At 42.6% G+C, this 20,000-nt stretch overlaps 2 protein-coding genes across 2 annotated transcripts in view; both read left to right on the top strand.

The window, feature by feature from the left end:
• The window catches only part of LOC307123057 (B-cell receptor CD22-like), a 13,263-nt gene extending 7,152 nt beyond the window's left edge, over positions 1–6,111 (top strand). The window contains exons 6-11 of the mRNA XM_079811445.1: positions 724–972; positions 4,605–4,865; positions 4,944–5,034; positions 5,144–5,192; positions 5,315–5,395; positions 5,480–6,111. Coding sequence (XP_079667571.1) covers positions 724–972; positions 4,605–4,865; positions 4,944–5,034; positions 5,144–5,192; positions 5,315–5,395; positions 5,480–5,584 — 836 coding nt within the window. The 3' untranslated portion in view covers positions 5,585–6,111. The remainder of the gene's footprint in view (positions 1–723; positions 973–4,604; positions 4,866–4,943; positions 5,035–5,143; positions 5,193–5,314; positions 5,396–5,479) is intronic.
• Positions 6,112–16,330: 10,219 nt separating this feature from the next.
• LOC307123061 (B-cell receptor CD22-like) overlaps positions 16,331–20,000 on the top strand; it is a 52,972-nt gene continuing 49,302 nt past the window's right edge. The window contains exons 1-3 of the mRNA XM_079811450.1: positions 16,331–16,440; positions 16,758–16,820; positions 16,989–17,342. Coding sequence (XP_079667576.1) covers positions 16,766–16,820; positions 16,989–17,342 — 409 coding nt within the window. The 5' untranslated portion in view covers positions 16,331–16,440; positions 16,758–16,765. The remainder of the gene's footprint in view (positions 16,441–16,757; positions 16,821–16,988; positions 17,343–20,000) is intronic.

The following is a 20,000-nucleotide window of genomic DNA, read 5'->3' on the forward strand; positions in this document are numbered from 1 at the left end:
TTCAGACAGTGCACTATATAGGGGATAGGGAACGATTCAGACAATGCACTATATAGGGGATAGGGACAGATTCAGACAGTGCACTATATAGGGGATAGGGAATGATTCAGACAGTGCACTATATAGGGGATAGGGAATGATTCAGACAGTGCACCATATAGGGGATAGGGAATGATTCAGACAGTGCACTATATAGGGGATAGGGAATGATTCAGACAGTGCACTATATAGGGGATAGGGACCGATTCAGACAGTGCACTATATAGGGGATAGGGAATGATTCAGACAGTGCACTATATAGGGGATAGGGAATGATTTAGACAGTGCACTATATAGGGGATAGGGACCGATTCAGCCAGTGCACTATACAGGGGATAGGGAACGATTCAGACAGTGCACTATATAGGGGATAGGGACCGATTCAGACAGTGCACTATACAGGGGATAGGGAACGATTCAGACAGTGCACTATACAGGGGATAGGGAATGATTCAGACAGTGCACTATATAGGGGATAGGGACCGATTCAGACAGTGAACTATATAGGGGATAGGGAACGATTCAGATGTGCTGACAGTGAATCAGTTAATGATGTTGTTGATGTTTATGTTTATGTTGATGATGATGATGATGATGATGATGATGATGATGATGATGTTGATGATGATGTTGATGATGATGTTGATGATGATGATGTTGTTGTTGTTGTTGTTTTTCTGTCAGACCTGCAGGTGGAGACACATCAGAGTGTGAAAGAGGGAGATTCAGTCACTCTGACATGTAACAGCAGCTGCTCTCTGCCTGAACACACAACATTCATCTGGTACAGAAACACACAGAGATTAACTGATCAAACACTGAATCAGCTTCAGCTGCGGTCAGTCAGACGTTCTGATGAAGGAAACTATCAATGTGCTGTAAGAGGAAATGATCATCATCTGATCTCTCCTGCTGTTTATCTTAATGTTGAATGTGAGTATAAACTGATTCATTAATATTTAAAGAGAAATATTTCACAGATTATTCAGAATTTAGCTCAGGGTTGTTTGATAAATTCAGGCCCAATCATACAGACTGCATGACATTTTAGTTCATTAGACATGATTTATTAATAATATACTAAATGAATGTAAAGTATGAATCTGTGTTTAGTGATCCTTTTTATAGTTCTTATTCTTGGGTTGACATAAATCTGAAAATGTAATATTGTTTTATTAATTTTGCACCAGTTCAGATGTAGATTTGAACCTTTTTCATCACTATTTTGATCTATACTTACAGTTAAACTTCAGTAATTTAACTAGTCAAAATGTTTTATTCGAGACAAACTTTGCAGTTGGCTTGAGAAAGCCGGACCAGAAAGTCTGAAAAAAAAAGTTTTAAAATCTTAAAGTTTGAAGATTTTCAGTTTAAAGTAGTTTGAAGTTTAAAGTTTGACATGTTTGAAGTCAATAGTCTAGATAGATAGACTAACACGGTTAACATGTTGCTAGCATGATGCTAACACGATTACCATGTTACTAGCACAATGCTAACACAATTAGCATGTTGTTAGCACAATGATAACACACTTAGCATTTTTTGCTAGTATGATGTTAACACTATTAGCATGTTACTAGCACAAAAATTATCATTATGTTAACATTAATACTAACAAGATTATCATGTTGCTAGCACAATGCTAACACAATTATCATTTTGATAACACAATGTTAATAATTAGCATGTTTGCTAGCCTGATGTTAACACGATTAACATTTTGTTAACATGATTAGCTAATACAATTAGCAGTTTGCTAGGATTATGGTTAGCATTTTGTTAGCATGATTAGATAACATGATTAGCATTTTGCTAGCATAATGCTATCATGATAAGCATTTTGCTAGCACGATGCTAACAAAATTATCAAGTTACTAGCACAATGCTAACACAATTATAATTTTGCTAGCACGATGTCAACACACTTATTATTTAGCTAGCATAATGCTAACACGATTAACATGTTTACTAGCGAGATGCTAACACAATCAACATTTTTGCTAGCACAACAAGATTAGCATGTTTGATAGCATTATGTTAACACGATTAGCATGTTGCTAGCATGATTTTAACACAATTAGCATGTTGTTAGCATGATTAGCTAACACGATTACCATGTTGTTAACATTATGTCAACACAATTAGCATGTTGCTAGCATTATGCTAGCACATTTTGACTTGTTTTTATCATGTTATAACCCTAAGCTATTTGCTATTAGCATGTAGCTATTCACTGCTAGCATGTGTAGCTTGTTGAAAGTCCAGTTTGCTAGCATGAGGCAAAAGACCCAACCCCCAAGTCTCTATGATGTTCTGAGGCAGAGATATAGGTCTTGGTAAACGGTTGCTAGGGTACTCTGTTTGGTTGCTATGGAGTGGCTTGGCAGCTGCCAATGAAGATCCTCCAAAAGCTGCTTGTCAGTATGAATGATATAAACCAACCCCCATGCCTCTGTGACATTCAGATGTGAAGATATCCCTCTGTGGATTTGAGTTGCTAGGGTGCTTGACAGTGGTTGCTAGGGCGTGGCTAGGAAGTGTTGAAGTTGATTTGTGATTGGCTGTTGATGCCCAGAGTCACAAAAGCCCACCCTCGTGTTTCTAATACACTTCTATCCAAAAAATATTGCTTTGATCTCTTTCAATGGAAGTCTATGGGATCAGTTGCTAGGGCGTGGCTTGATAGGTTCACACTGATCCTGAGATGGTGATTGGTTGCCTGAGTAAATTGAGCCCACCCCCTTGTCTCTATGACACTGTGAGCCAGAGCTATGCAAGTTCCCATAGTAGAGAAACACATGCGTTTAAAAGTCAATGGGGAAATTTGGGCAGCTCCTGCGCCCCAGGGGTACAACTTATACCCCATTGTGAGGCATGTTCTGACAGAGGCTGCCCGCCTCTTCAAATGTGTTAACCCACGAGTTTACACGAAATCCTCGCTCTGAGCTATGAGGGGTCAAAGTTCGCTGCAATGTTAAGGCTATGGGGTTTTTCGGTGACTTTTTCGCCCCGATCAGTTAGAAAAGAAGTAGAGTCAGAACAGTCTGAAGGTCTGAGCCGAGTTTGGAGTTTGTGGAGTTAAAGCTCTAGGACAGGGGTGTCCTAACTTTTTTTAAAGGGGGCCAGATTCGATGTTGTGGACACACCCGGGGGCCGGTCCCTTTTCTATTATATATACTGTATTTATGAAATGTTTTGTTTCTTGGAAACATGACAGATTTGACAAAAGCTTGAACTGACAGTAGAGGAGCTTGAGATAGGACACAGATTATAAATATTTAACAATATCTGTAAAACTTTCATCAACCAAAGAGTTTGAATGGGTGAAATATTATTATTATTATTATTATTACTGAGTTAGAACTCTATTCTTATCTAAATGTATGAAGTGCTCTATTTAGATCACCACAGATAAAACCACACTGCAGAAAAGGCTTTTCCTACTTGGTATTTCTGTCCAAATCTCTAAAAATTCTTAAATCAAGATGCTTTTACTAAGGAAAATTACTTTTTTTTTTCTTGATTCCTGGGGGAAAAAATCAAAATGAATTGAGTTTTTGATTGAAACAAACTAAATTACCTGCCAAAGGATTAGAAAAATAATCTGTCACACCCGATTCCAAACAGAAATATCATTTTTCTTATATTTGTTTGTTTTAACCAAAAACTCACTTCAATTTCATTTTAGAAAATAAGAAAAAATATCTAAAGTCATTTAACTTATCTAGTAAATGCATCTTGATTTAAGAATGTTTAGATATATTTATACTAGAAACCAGACAAACATACTAAATGACAGCATTTTTTGCAGTGCACACAAGGCAAAAAGTTAAACAAAAAAAAATATTTCTATATCTAGAATGGCTTTATGGTATTTAGTCTATCAACATATAAATACAAATGCACAAAACTGCAAGTTTATGACAAAAATAGTCTGCAATTTGGCCTTTATTACTCATTTAGCCTAATACATGTCTACATTACAAATAAATAAAATGAGATATTAACTACATTTATGACAAATTACCACGGTTACAGGTGTTACCACAGTAAAGCCATGATAAATGTTGGTGAATTGTTGTTTGAAAAGTATTTGAACTGAATCGGCTGATTTGCATGTTAGTGTTGTTGATTAAGTCAGTGCTGTTTAACTGGATTTAAATTCAATCAAATCACAGAGAGATTCACGTAAACACATTTGTTCAGAGTCAGAGCTCGCGAGTTGTGCAGAGCACAAGCAGCGCTGTTTCGTTCCGCTTTTGCCGCTGTTTCCCTGGCCTAAAATCTAGTGCTGCCACCTTGTGTTGACATCGTGAAACTGCACGATTTGTAAATTATCCGTGGCGGGCCACATATAATATATTTTAATAGACATGTTTGAAAGGGCCGGACTTTGGACACTCCTGCTCTAGGAGGAGATAGAGTTGTACATTTTAGGGTAAGAAAAAGAATAATAATAAGTTTAGTAGCAATATCAGTAAGTTGGATCTTCCAAGCCAATTCAATAATGATAATGGAAGGTCATGGCATGAATAAATCATTATATTCATATATATTTCCTGCAGATCCTCCAAAGAGCGTGTCAGTGTCGGTCAGTCGGTCTGTAATAGTGGAGGGAGATTCAGTGACTCTGAGCTGCAGCAGTGACTCAAACCCTCCTGCTCTGAACTTCAGCTGGTTTAAGGAGAATCAAACCTCAGCTGTTGGATCTGGACAGAGTTTCAGCATCTCCAGCTTTAGCTCCAGTTCCAGTGGACGCTTCTACTGTGAGGCTCAGAATAAATACGGATCTCAGAGATCAGCGTCTGTTTCACTCACTGTTAACGGTATTTCCTATAAACACACACTCTTTCAGTTTCATCTGTCTCTCGTGTGAAATGATCTTCATGATGATCTTGTTTCAGGGGTTCAGAGAGCGGCTCTGCTCACAGTTTCTGGGCTCGTGGTGGGATTGATCTTCATCATCAACATCACCATCATCATTGTGTTCATCAAGTGTGTGAAGTTTTTCTGCTCACTAAACAAACATCAATCTCACATCTAAAGTAAACTGACTCTATTTCAAGCCTTTTCGTTGTAAATATAGTTTTCTCTCTGTTTTCAGGAGGAAGAAGAGGAGAGAAGGAGGAACTGCAGACGTGAATCAAAAGCAGGCGAGTCGGCAAACACACACCTCCATCTACAACTGCAATACAGTGTGATTGTGTTGTTGCATTGAACTATGAACACAATAGTGTGTATGAAGCAATATGAGTGTATAAATTTCTCTCTATAGACGGCTGACGCGAGTGATGAGACATACACAGCTCTGGATCCAGCGTCCAGAACATCTGCTGACATTTACAGCACAATCCCAGTCAGTAAACGTCTCAAACACTTCCTCAGTCAGATTCAGCAGATCCACACATAAACAGGCTGTTTGTTGATCTGTCTCTCACAGGGTGTTCAGTCCAGAGCTCCTGACGACACCTACACGGCTCTTGAGCTTCAGTCCAGATCTTCTGAATATGAGACTCTAGCAGTGACTTCAGCAGATCCACATTAAACTCTCCTCACTGCATCACTGCTGACTGATGCTCCTCAGAAACTGACCATCCATCATCAGCAGCTCATCGACATCATTATCAGTCACATTCTGCTTTCTTCAACTCTGCATATTGCAATTGAGCTCATAAGAGTTTGCAGAATTGTTTTTTTTTGTGTGTATTAGTCTTGCATATCTATATTTTAGCCTCCATTTTATATTTTATGTTTGTGCTGCATATGCAAATGTTTTTTAGGAGAAAACTTGTGCAATTCAAATATTTAAAATAAGATCACAGCAACATTTAGTCAATACTTTAGTGTCAGCTTCACATTAAAAATGAAATGTGTGTATGTTAATATCCCAGCTAAGCAGTATTTTCATGTTAATCTCAGTAATCTGGAACTGATTGTGTTAAAGTCTCTAGTTTCTGTCATGTCTGACGGCTCTGTTGACTGGATTTTCTTCTGCTGAATCTTTACTGGAGGAACATAATCATTTTTGTAGAGTTTAAAATACCAACATCTCAAATAAACATTTCTCTCGTTATTGGGGACTGTATTTGAATATAGGTAGTCGAATGCTCATCCACTACGGGGCTCCGGTAAGAAGCGTGACAGGAGACAGGGAACTGTTCAACTCTTTATATAATGTATTCTCCACATACATTTTCATCATCCAGTTGTACACTCGTGATACAAGAGGTATTAAATGTGGTCTTTATTCAATCACGCACATTAACACCTGTAGAAATGGCGGAGCAAACGGCTGGTGAAAGTGAAAGTCAACACAATAGCGGAATAGCGGAAACTAACGTCACCTAGCGGCATACACGTTTCATAATAAAAGTCCTTCCTGGATACCCATATAGGGAATTTAGAACAGCCGCCCCCAGATTAGCAAAGCTAATATGTATAAGGATAAATTCCCTAGTCCTTGGGCCCAGTGTCAACTCCATCCGGAAGTGCTGGAAGTCTGACCAGTTTAGCCACAGGTCGTAGGTATACGCGATCATTGACCTTGATTTGAGCTGACCTAATGTGTCCATCAGCACTGGGTATCAACTTGACAACCCTACCAGCTGGCCAATGGGCTCTGGGAAGCTGCGGATCCATAATCATCACCACCATGTCCTCAGTTAAATCTTGGGTTTCCCGCTGCCACTTCTGGCGAGTCTGGAGACTTGGGAGGTAATGCCGGATATAATATGCCCAGAAGTGGTCAACAATTGTTTGAGAATGACGCCAGCGGCGCTTGGATAGTGGTTCAGGAGTGTAGATTACCTGGGGGAGTGAGGCATCTCGCCGCCCCATAAGCAGCATGTTAGGGGTAACCGGGTCTATGTCTGCCACATCGGATGAGACATATCCCAATGGTTTGCTGTTGAGGATGCCCTCTACTTCAATCAGTACTGTGCGTAGTACTTCCTCTGAAACGGACTGGCTCCCAACAACTACCCGCAGGGCAGACTTTACTGATCTGATCTCCCTCTCCCATGCACCTCCGTAGTGTGGTGCGGCAGGAGGATTCCTCTTAAAGTTGATCTGATAACCAGCCAGCAACTCTTGCAGTTTGGGTTCCATTACTTTGAAGGCTTCCATTAGCTCGGTCTCAGCTCCTCGGAAATTGGTCCCCTGATCCGAGAAGACTTCGGATGGGGTTCCTCTGCGGGCTATAAAGCGTCTAAGAGCCAACAAAAATGCATCCGTATCAATGCTGTTGAGGAGGTCAAGGTGAATGCATCTGGTCGTCAAGCACTTGAAAATGACTCCCCATCGCTTTTCAGTGCGTCGGCCAATCTTCACAATGAAGGGACCAAAGCAGTCAACTCCAGTTGAGAAAAAAGGCGGTTGGTACAGTCGCAGGCGAGCTAAAGGCAAGTCAGCCATGATAGGCACAGTCGGCTTGGCTCTCCACTTCTGACACACCACGCACTCTCTCTGATGTTGCTTTACTGCTTGTCTGCCCCTCAGGATCCAGTAGTGGCGACGGAGTTCGGCGAAAACCCTGTCAGGTCCTGGATGGAGAAGGTGTTCATCAAAGTGCTTTATAAGAAGTTTAGTCACCTTATGCTGCGGGTGTAAAACTATTGGGTGGATCTCAGCTTGACTTAAGCCATCCAGTTTACGCAGTCTTCCTCCCACACGTATCACTCCCAGTGTGCGATCAAACTCTGGTGCAAGTGTGTTCAGCCGGCTGGATGTAGGCACAGGTTTCACTGCCTTCAAGGCCCTAAACTCTTCTGTGAAGGTCTCCTCCTGGCATTGACTCAATATGAGTGCTTCCGCACTTCGGTAATCAGGGTGTTGCGTGCTCATGTCTTGGGTAGCCGCCCCGTGAAGAAACTGGTAAGTAGCATCAACCAAGTCTTTCCAGGAAGTGTACTGGGATGCATCAGGATTTCCAGAACTTTGATCATTCCCAACTAGACCACAAAAGACAACTTTCCTTGTCTCCGAGATGTCATCTTGGGCCTCCATCAAGGGCATAACTGGCCATTGATCTGGTAGTTCATGAAGGAATTTTGGACCCTGACTCCACCTGCCTGGATTCGCCAGCTCTGTAAGCGTCTTCCCTCTCGTAATATCATCCGCCGGGTTATTGGAGGAATCCACATACCTCCATGAGTGAGGCTCGGTCAACTCTTGGATTTCCGCCACTCTTGTCCCAACAAAAACCTTATATCTACAAGACTCTGACTGTATCCAGGTCAGGACAGTGGTAGAGTCAGTCCATAATGTTACCTCCTCTATGGGGATGGTCAGTTCCTGGCTGAGGAGATTGGCGAGTTGGGCACTGGTCAGAGCCGCGCATAGTTCGAGACGTGGCACTGACAGCTGCCGTTTGGGGGCTACCCTAGAGCGGGCCATGACGAAGGAGGTATGGATCTCTCCGTGTTGCTCAATCAGGAGGTAAGCCACTGATCCGTAGGCCACCTCAGAAGCATCACCAAACACATGCAAGCTAAATTTCGATGTCTCCACATCAAAGTTCGAAGGCAAGTAGCATCTGGGAAGCTTGATCTTGCCGAGGTCAGGCAACTCCTCCTCCCATGTTTTCCACTTCTCTAGCAAGTCTTTGGGAAGGTTCGGATCATCCCAATTCCTTGGTTTGGCCCAGAGTTTTTGGACAAGAATCTTGGCCCGTGTGGTAAAGGGAATGATAAACCCTAGGGGGTCATATTGTGACGCCAAGACCCTATAGATGTTTCTCATCGTTGGGGGGTGCTCTCCCATTGCACGATGCCGGTAGCCCAGATGATCTTCTAGACAGTGCCACATCAAACCCAGAGCTGGTTCCAGAGGATCCGACTTGTACTGCTGCAACCACAGTTCGATGCTCTCTGATCGAGCAGTTGAAGGTAAGTGCTGGATGACTGAAGGGACATTAGAAGCCCACTGTCTTATTTCAAAGCCCCCTGAGGCTAGAAGAGGTCTCATCTTGTCGATCAGTTGCTTAGCTTCCATAGCAGTGGCAAGACTCTGTAGACAGTTGTCTACATAGAAGCTTCGCTCTATGGAATGCAGCACTTCTTCATTTCCTGGCTGCTGGCTGCGAACATGGGCCTGTAGAGCAAAGGTGGCGCAGCAGGGACTGCAGGTCGTCCCAAAAGGCAAGACTTGCCACTCGTAGATGTCAGGCGGATCCTCTCTACGCATATTCCTCCAAATAAACCTCAGCAGGTGTTTGTCTTCAGGTAGGAGTCTCACCTGGTGAAACATTCCGCGTATGTCCCCACTAACGGCAACCGTATGCTGCCGAAACCGAAGGAGAACTCCCAGCAATGAGGCACCAAGAGTGGGACCCGGAAGCAGCTGCTGGTTAAGGGAGACACCCAAATGCACGAAGGAGCAGTTAAAAACCAGCCGGTCTTTGCCATTGTGGTGTACAAGGTGATGTGGTATGAACCATGACTCCTCATTGGGCTGCAGATTATCTGGTGGTACCTTGACAACGTACTCTGAATCGAGGAGTTTCTGTATCTCAGCTTCATACACTTTCGCCTTTTCTGCATCTTTGCTGAGACGCCTCTCAGTGTTCCTGAGGCTGGACAAGACTGATTCCTTGGTTCCTTTCAACGGTGGGCCATCCCGTGCACGAAGGAGTGGAGTAGCGTAACGACAGATACCATTAACTTCCACACGTTGTGTTCTGGTCTCCAGCATATTCACAGCCGCTTGATCCTGTTTTGATCGTGTTACCAGCTTTTCACTGCGGTATGGGAGGACATCCAGTTGCCACAGTCGCTCAACATGTTGGTAGACAGGATCTCGAATTGGGGTAAGGGAAGTGAATAAGCACTGTGGTGAAGGCACTTGATGTGGGAGAAGTCCATCTGGTCCCTGGAGAACCCAACCGAGCTGTGTACGTACAGCTGCTGGTCCACCAGCTGGTCCTAGTCTGATGGGCTCCTTACCTGTGATCAGGTTTGGGCAGTCAGACCCAATTAGTAGAAGGGGCTGCACCTTCTCAAAGGATGGAAGCGGAATCCCTCTGAGGTGGTGATAGCATCGCTGGAGCCTCTTGATGGGATAAGTTTGCTCGGTTAATGTAAGGAGAGGAGCAGTAAACACATTTCTGAGGCTGTACTTCTCTTGTGGACTTGACGGTGTGGAAAGCAGCAGATCGATTGACTGTCCCTTTAACTCAGTGACATCATGTCGGATGGTGCGAAGGGCCATAATCTCTTCCCTACCCGCAAGTCCTAGCTGCTGAACTGCTGCTGGAAGAACAATGCTCCGCTGGGCCCCATCATCCAGGATAGCATATGTAGGTACAGACCTCTGGCCCTTCCACAGTAACACTGGGACGACTTTCAGGTAAACGCGTCCTGTTGAACTAGGGGAAGTCAGATATGCTCGATCCTCAGATGTGGTAAGTAGCACAAGGTTGGGACCCTCCTTGGCGATGGAATGCAGGACACTGAGGTGTATACTGCCACATTCTCTGCAAGGTTTCTTTAGTGTGCATTCCTCACATTTATGACTTGTACGTCCACATTTCCAACATCTCTTGCTGTCCTTTATCCACTTAAGTATCTGTTCGGGTGAGCGCTCAGTGATTTCACTGCACTGCGACAAGTAGTGCTCTTGACTTTTACAGAACAGACACAGACGTTTCAGTTTCTTAAATGATTGCTGAGCATGAGCAGACTCTGTGTGGACATAATGTACGGTACTGACCTCTTTGGGTTGTTCGCTGCCATGATAAACTGCAGTGATTCGAGTTTGAGGTTTCGGAATGGGTTGGCGTTCTCTGCGTGGGATTTGAACTCTCTCAGTCTGGTAGCGCTGTACCATTTTAGATGACAAACGCTGTGCTTCTGCCTTCACTTTCAACCAGTCAGCGAGGTCATGGAGGTTATACGGGTTTAGGCTGTCAGTGCTCAGTCTGCCTCGCAACTGGAGATGTTCAATAAAACTATCCCTGTAGTGCTTGGGTAGCTTACTGAGTAGTCTGTCGACATGGCCCGTGCAAGTGAGTTCTCGTCCCTGTGGCCCCTCTAGTGACATTAGCATGCCTACCAACAAGTCAACATTGAGTGCAAAACTCTGGAAAGCCTTTGCATCCCCAGCTCTAATATCAGGCGAATTCAACAGGGATGCAATTTCACTTTGTGCCAACTGATGTGGTTGGCCATACTGACGTTGCAATGCTGCCATGGCTACTGCATAGGGCGCAGGATGATGCCGGCATGCTTGGGCGATAAGCCTTGCTTCCTCCAGGACTAATTGTTCCATTAGCACCCTGTATTTATAATGTTCAGTAAGCTCAGTGTGAGGATTGAGGAGATTGTCCAAAGCCATCTTTAGATCCGTAAACTCTCTCTCACTATCATTCACAAGCTTAGGTAATGTTGGGATTGGAACTGGCTGGAGCGGAAGTGCTGCAGGTGTTGGCTGGTAAACAGGGGTTGGAGGTGATGGCGGGTACATCGCAGGAGAGCCATACCAGGTCTGTCCTGGAATATAAGTAGAAGGCTGTGTGACATAATGCCCTGTGACTGATGGTGGAGGGCGATAAGGGTCTGGCACAGTGAATGACTGTCGTTGTAGTTGGCGTGGCACAGTAGTCTGCAACTGATAGACAGATGGAACATGAGTTATGTGGGCTGTTGTAGTTAAAGGCAGCTTCACTGATGTAACAGTACGTGGCAATGATGAGGTAAGCTGACATGAAGGACGAAAATCTAGCGTACTAGATAAGGGTTGCTGATGCAGCGTTGCATGTGGGGCAGATAAAGGGGAGACACCAAGATATGGCGGAGTCGTACCATACGTGGCATTAGGCGTAGTTTGTGTCATGTGCCATGGCGCTGACTGTTGAGAAATGTCTCTGGTTGCCACAACAGCTGGGAATGGTTGTCCTGGATACAGGATTGGGATAGATGGCGCTGCAGTAGCTTTAAGTCTGACCACAGGTGGTGAGATAGCTCTAGCCTGTTCTTCCTCATGTAGTGAAGGTGAAACAGTGCCACTGCTGAGTGACCCACATTCGGATTGACTGTGATATTCTCGTTGAGCTATTGGTAAACTAGAATGACTATAAGATCTCTCTGCATCTAGCTGTTTGGCACGAACACCAGCTCCATTATCAATGTTGCCCAAATAACCTGTAGCTTGACCTGCTCCATACTGCACCAGAGATAACTCACTCATAGGAAGCTGCTCCACAGTCGAGACTGGCTCGGCCTGTCCACTGAGGTTTAGCTGTGCTGTTGGGTGATCCATCCTTCGTTGGTGGTATGAACTGTCATACAGCACAGGGTCTGGTATGAGAGATTTAGGTAATGCGTGGTCATAAGCTTGCAGACGTGTTGAAAGCTGACGTACTCTGGCCTGTGGTCGAACAGGATGTGTAGTATCAGGAGAGTAATGCTGGCTCTGTTGCTCCATATCACCGTAATGAGTGTAGCGATCCGGCTCGAAGGACCATCTATTGGGGACTGTATTTGAATATAGGTAGTCGAATGCTCATCCACTACGGGGCTCCGGTAAGAAGCGTGACAGGAGACAGGGAACTGTTCAACTCTTTATATAATGTATTCTCCACATACATTTTCATCATCCAGTTGTACACTCGTGATACAAGAGGTATTAAATGTGGTCTTTATTCAATCACGCACATTAACACCTGTAGAAATGGCGGAGCAAACGGCTGGTGAAAGTGAAAGTCAACACAATAGCGGAATAGCGGAAACTAACGTCACCTAGCGGCATACACGTTTCATAATAAAAGTCCTTCCTGGATACCCATATAGGGAATTTAGAACACTCGTAGCTGCTGTGTGTTTTCTCACTATAACTGATATTATAACTGATATTTCATGTGTGTGTCCAGACTGCCATCTAGAGGATATCAGTCACACTTCACACAAAGAAGTGATGAATTAGATTAGTGAGACTGGACCAAATAGAAAAACACAGCGAACCAGAATAGTGAATTATTCATATTAATAGTTCTTAATTTAATAAATTCTCATTTTGTTATTGCACATAGCAGTAAAAAAATAACCAATCAAAAAGGATTAAGACACTGCAGGGTCTGAACACCAATCAGATTAACGCCTGTCGCCGTTGCTCCGCCCACAGCGCGGGAAAATCCTCAAGACTTTCCAGAACAATTTGAGGCAAACAACAGAAAGAAACTGACAGAGACAAAACACTGGTTTGAGAAACAGAATTGAGGAAATCTTCCTTGTGTTCGGTCTTCATCAAACTCCAGCACAGTTTGTGTTTTACCTGGACTTATCTGTAATATTATTTCCATTGTTTGTGAGTATTAAAGGTAGGGTAGGTAAGAATGATCTAAAACACTTTTGTCCAAATTTGTTTAAACTTTCTTTATATGTCAATACATAATTAAAATGTAAGTACTCTGAAAAAGAGAGTATAAAAATCGAGTGACTCTAGACTTTTTAATCTGCAATAAACACTGCTCATTATTTTCGTTCGGGCCGAATTAAGTGATTGGCTTGGGCGACTGTCACTCTCTCTCGCTACCATGGCTACCACCGCTTTTGCTCCAGGATCTGCCCACATGCGCCCCAGTGTTGCCAAGTCGGGCTACTTCAACACTGTTGCCGCGGGCTGTTTTTCATGTCCGCTGGTTGAAGCGACCCCAATTATGTGATATTTTGCCCCGGGATTTGCGAATTTTAGCAGGCAGCCCTACCAAAAAGACACATATTTTACCCCCCAAACGCGATTTTTACCGGAGAAACACGATTGTGCTTGTTTTGAGGAGCAATTGGGCAGATTTTGTTGTGAAAACCTGGCAACCCTGGCGCACCCGTTTGATTTGAGGAGTTCAAGAGGCTGTATTTCTGCTGGACAGGTAATCTTTCATTTTGATTATACAATTTTTTGGTTTATGTTTTCATGAAGCATGTCTCACTAGCACACGTAGCTGCCTAATTTAGCTAACATGACATTACTTAGCATAAAGTTACAATGTTATACACCTAGCGAACCATTAGTAGAGATGATAAATACTCAATATGCTTAGCTCAAGTTGATCGCTGTCGTGTTGTATTGCGCAAAATGTAACTTTAGATAACAAAATGCATGTGTAAAAGCTAGTACACCGCATCCAGGAACTTTTTTTTAGAACTAAGTTAGCTTTAGCTACTACCCTCTGTCTAAACTCTTTTACCATGTTCACCGGGAACTTTACCTGCACGTTTATTTCGGCCCTTGGTTTGTTTTTATATACTCAACCAATGTTTATGTTGATGTTTTTATTTTGTATCTGTGTGTGTCGTAGACACTGTGTTGTGTGTGTATTTTGAACTTTACAAGTATCGTTATTCTAGCTTGAGAGTGAGTACTAAAATACATCTTATTTGTTTATATTCATAATGATAAAGTTAGATTTTTTATTACATGTGATTCTGACATGATGTCACTACATGCACTTCTTCTCCGCTTGTCTCAGGTAAATAATGCGTCTTCCAGCTGATCGCGGTCAGCGTAGCGCGTTCATGTGTTTTGGGGGCGTGGCTTTGGAAAGAGCCCAGAAGGGAGAAGGTGGAGTGAATGGAAATAATGAGCTGTCTTTAAAACATGAGTGAGAGGTCTACAGACACTCAATTTTTATACTTTCTTTTTCAGAGTACTTACATTTTAATTATATATTGATATATAAAGAAAGTTTAAACAAATTTGGAAAAAAAGTTTTTTACCCAAATCTTACCTACCCTACCTTTAAGTTCCAGTGTCTGATCATCTTAGTTGTGTTTTATGCAAATCAGGGAAAAACTGAGCATCAAGTCACTAAGATTCATTTTCACCTCCAGTATTTTTAACTTTCAGAACAAAATGACCACATTTACAACTAACATTTTGCCATCATTTACTCGCCTCCAAAGCGTTACAGTGATGTTTCTGAAGTGTGTCATGATCCTATTTTATATGAATATGTAACCATTAAATGTGTTTTTGCTTATTGTGTAAGATTTGCTCTTAAACCTCATTGTTACTGATATCATCCAATGAACATAAAATAAACAGATAAAATAAACAGATTGTACCGTCACTCATTTGGTTTTGAGTCCAAATGAAATGTTTTTGTTTTTTCTTTGGCCTCAAAAGTGGACTTAGATGTTCTTGGTTCAAGTTCTGTTATGTTGAAGCCGCTAAAACAAGTCAGTGTGTTTGATTTGTGTTCACACTGTGTCTTTTGTGCATTTGTTGGTCAAAGGATAATCTGAGATGTAGGATTGGCGACACATTGACTGATAGATGAAGCAAAATAACCAGCTATTGTCCAAAAAGTGCCAGCGTTCGGCAAGTGTTCATTTCCCATCCCGACCGTAAAGCTCGATTAATTGTATATAGAGTATGTGCATTTTTTTATACATTATCTTTATAATTCACATTACTTCCTGTTCACCCATCAGCTTCTCCTAACACTAGTGAACAATACAGGAGAAAAATACAACTTTGGTCACTTTTATTACTTATAAAATCAACATATCTAAGAATCAGACATAAAAGCAGCTGCTGTAATGGCTGTAAAGTGTACTTCATGTTTTTGACCACTAGATGACAGTAAAGTCAATGGAAGAGCAGAAAAGATTTGAGTAATGGATGTAATTCCTCCATTTTGAGAGGCTGCTCACTGCAGAGCCATAGGTGGAGCGAGACGTCCAGCTCCTCCCCTCTGGATGTGATGTGGGTGTAAAGGGTGGAGCTAGACGGTCCAACCACACCCTAACCGACCCATAACTCCATCCCTCCACCCATAGATCCACAGAGGAGCAGCTGGAGGTCATTTGGCTCTGCCGTGAGCACCACTGGCCATTTTTGGGAGTTATTAAATAGATCTGTTAGTAATGTAGTGTTTTTAAGACCATTAAAACTGTTCTTCCTGTATCTGTCGTCGGTCTGGTATCTGAGAGCTTGTGTTGTCTGTCAGAAACTGGCACTGACCCACTTACACACAATGTAGTTGCTGATGGTTAGGACTGTGTGTGTGTCGTCCACCGCTTCATGTGTTGAACACAGAGTTTGTGTGAGAAAGAGGAAGTGACACTAAGAGCTGTAGAGATGCTGCTCAGACGCTCCTGAGCCGGGATGAGCATCTTTACACTGTTCTTTCTCAAAGCAAACATCTTTCACATATTCTCTCACACAGATTTAACAACAGTGATCTCCACAGAGATTAAGCTTGACGTGTGTTTGACATCTGCAAACATGAACTTTCTTCTCCAGTTGATCTTGTGTACTTGAGATGGCGGTCGCTCATAACAGGAAGAGCAAGGCCGACATTTTTAGCTGCTCTTTATAAAGTGTGAAAACGAGACGTTTGACGCTTAAACTGCGGATGTTTTTCTCTTTTGGGCGTTGACACTGACACATCGACACTGCAGAGCGGTAAGACCATTTCAAACATTATTTATAATAATTCAGTTCAGCTTCGAGTGATATTTGTAAAACTGTTGTTGGTGAATGTTGGTTTGATGAAGTGATTCGGACTCCAGAAGCTCAATCTCTGCTGTAGATGTAAATATTGTGTGAAGCTCTTTAGACACACGAGGCCTGACATGAGAAACTTCATCAGTTCACGTCAAGCCTTCAATGAGCCGTGGATTATTCTCAGATCATCGTGTGCTTCATCTGTCAAACAGAGTTTGTGATGTTGTGTGTCGATGATGCTCATAATGTCATAATTGTCCGTTTTCTGATTGCAGAAGTCACTATGGTGTCGTCTCTCATAAAGTCTCTTCCTCTGATCGTAGTGATCATGACTGCGGGTGAGATACAGATATTTGAACTAAAGATGATTGAGCTCTTCACACTTATAAACGGACATGAGTGTTTTGCTGTCAGATAACAGAGAAATGCTCAAAAGTGAACAGATATTTTTGTAAATTGCTCTAAAACACATGAAAGCCTCTTCATTCCTCATGTCTGTGTTTCAGGGGTTGATGGTCAGCGGGGTTGGGGAGTGAATTACAGCTCTTCATATGTTTGTGCATTAAAGGGATCATCAGTGACAATATCCTGCACTGTAACATATCCTCAGAGTTATGAGCTCAAAGAAGTTTTCTGGACCAAACCTGTTGTAGGTGTTGTAGATCTACCTAATCTGTGTTCAGATCCAGAGAAAAGCGGAAGAGTTCAGTGTTTGAGTAAAGATAAAGATAAACACACTTCCAGTCTCACTTTGACGGCTGTAACAGAAGCTGATAAACTCGTCTACTACTGCAGAATTACTACACACAGTGAGGATGGAAAATGGACGGGGATTCCTGGAGCTCAGCTTGACGTCACAGGTAAAACTAGTCAACTCTCAGAAATAGACACAGAAACACACAAACACACACATCAAGCACTTTCTTATGTCACTGAATCTGCAGAATGACTTTCTTTATTTGTTGTAACACAAAAGGAGATATTTGCGTATGATGCAGGAGAAGCTTTGATGCCTCACGGTTCAGACTAATGGGTCTGGGCAACAAACTCAAGCTCCTCTTCTCTGATATCAAAATCCTCCCACATTTCTCTTTAAAAATGCTTGTTTTAGACTCTAATTCATGACCAGTGTTTTGTTTCTCTCTATCCTCTGAGCTTCTGTGTTGGTCATGTCATGTGTCGGGTCAAAGGTCACTCTTTCGCCATAGAATGATGCATATGCAGGCAGAATATAGTTATTTTAGTTAATACATTTTTTAAATATGGATATTTTTCTCACGCAAGGCTTTGCTTCAGAAGGCCTTTAGTAACCCCTGGAGCCAGATGGAGTGCTTTTATAATGGATGTTGTTGTTGTTGTTGTTGCACAGTAAATTCCCCGGTGTTGAATTAACACTGCTCATATGGGAATCACCAGCAGGTGTTAAAGTAACACTGAAGCAGTGTTAGAGTTAATAAGATACTTAAGTGATTCATTAAGTGATGATTGTTTGATTATTGAAGACACCTGATGATAATGAGCAGAATCACTGAAGGAAAGAGAAACACAAGAACTACAACTGACTTCAGCCACAGCTTTAGGCCCTTTCCACACGAACACGGGTATTTTCAAAACCGCAGCTTTTTCTACACAGTTTGGCTGTTCGTCCACACGCAAACACAGTCTCCGGTTACAGAAACCACTCCGGTTTTGAAAACTCCAGCTAGGGTGATTTTTAGAAACTCCAGTTGCAGTGTTGTCGTGTAGATGGTGAAACCGGAGATTTCGGCTTGTGAAGTTGAAGTGTGCGCTGTTCTCTCCTTAGTCGAGTCTATGCAATGGCGGACGTAGCTTTTTAACTCTGCTAACAGCGCTTATCACATGTATACAGATCCATGCGCAGTCATTTCATGGTATTGCAGAACAGAGGCGCCAGAATGCAAGAATACAAAAGAGTAAGGCGCGTGTGTGAAGCTTCAGTCCAGTTGGGACCTGCCCCTGTGTGTATACAGTTACCTGTCACTGAGTCCAGTAAAGGAACTTGTAGAAGGGTTTCACTGAGCCCATGGCATCCCTCAGTGCATCAGTGCCGTGGATGGGACCCATGTGGAAATCAGGCAGCCAATCATAGCGTGGTTTTGCGTTTTCATGTGGACAGAGATTTTTATTTTAAACCATGCTTTTGTGGACGCGATTGAGGAGGAAAAACTCTGGTTATGAAAATACCCGTGTACGTGTGAACTAGGCCTTCGATGAAATCAACTGAAAAGACATTTAGGCCCCGTCCACACGAAGCCAGAGCTTTCCCTATCTGATCTTTTTTCCCCTCGTCTCAAGAAATATCTGCATACACACGAGAGCAATGAAACCGACTCAAAACGATGTAGTACACATGCCAGGCCAGTGTGTGGCGCTGTAATTCTGCCACAGAGATGCACTAAAAACAGAGAAGAAGAGTTGTGGCTAGAAGGGGTACAGCAATGGTAGGAAGTGAGGCAAAATCTCACAATAAAATAACAATAAATAAATGTGCTACTTACCAGATGTGTTTTATTAACGCCTACACCCTAAACAAGGGGTGTCCAACCCTGGTCCTGGAGAGCTACCACCCTGCAGATTTTAGCTCCAACCTCAATCAAACACACCTGAACATGCTAAATAATTACAGACAGGTGTGCTGGAGCAGGGTTGGAACTGAAATCTGCAGGACGGTAGCTCTCCAGGAGCAGGTCGGACACCCCTGCCCTAAACATACCCTTACAATAATGCAAATACAGTCATTAAATGAAGCAGTATTGATGTGTGCATGCCCAGTGCTGTAGCTGGAGCCCTTCTAGTCTTTCCCGTGCGGGACGTGGTGTGATGACATCACCATTTCACAAAATATACAGATTTTGATTTTTAAATGCAATGAGAAACGAAGAAAACCTTCAGACACACACACACACACACACACACACACACAAGCACACACATAAAGAGTCAGCATCTGAATCTCAATAGGCTTTATTCAGAGCAGCGTCGTGACAGATGTGAAACGGAAAGACTTCTCTTGTTTTCAATGGCATCCGCTGTAAAAAGCTTCTTTGATCACTTATAATTTTCCACAGCTCATGTTGTCTGGAGTGTTTTTGTCTACTTAACCTTCTTGGAAAGATATTTTTCATCAGCATAACAATTCAAAAACACATAACAGAAGAGCCCACTGAAGAGATGTAGGTCTATCCCTCACAGCCTCACTTTCATTCCCGTTAAAAATCGAAGATGGCGCTGCTGTGAATAAAGTCTATAACGGTGACATGCTTCATGCAGCAATGCATGCTGGGAGCCACCATAGTATAATGCTCATGACTCCCAGCATGCATTGCAGCATTAAGCATGTCACCATTGCAGTGTTAATTTCGTCAGACGAGACGAGACTAAATATGTTCGTCAACAACCTTTTTTTCCATGACGAAGACGAGACGATGACGAGACTGCACTAATGTCCAAAAACGCTGACTAAGACTAAATTAACATGCATTATTGTTGATGTAAAA

The sequence above is a fragment of the Gobio gobio genome (genome assembly GCF_949357685.1).
Source record: "Gobio gobio genome assembly, chromosome: 3".
Lineage (NCBI taxonomy): Eukaryota > Metazoa > Chordata > Actinopteri > Cypriniformes > Gobionidae > Gobio > Gobio gobio.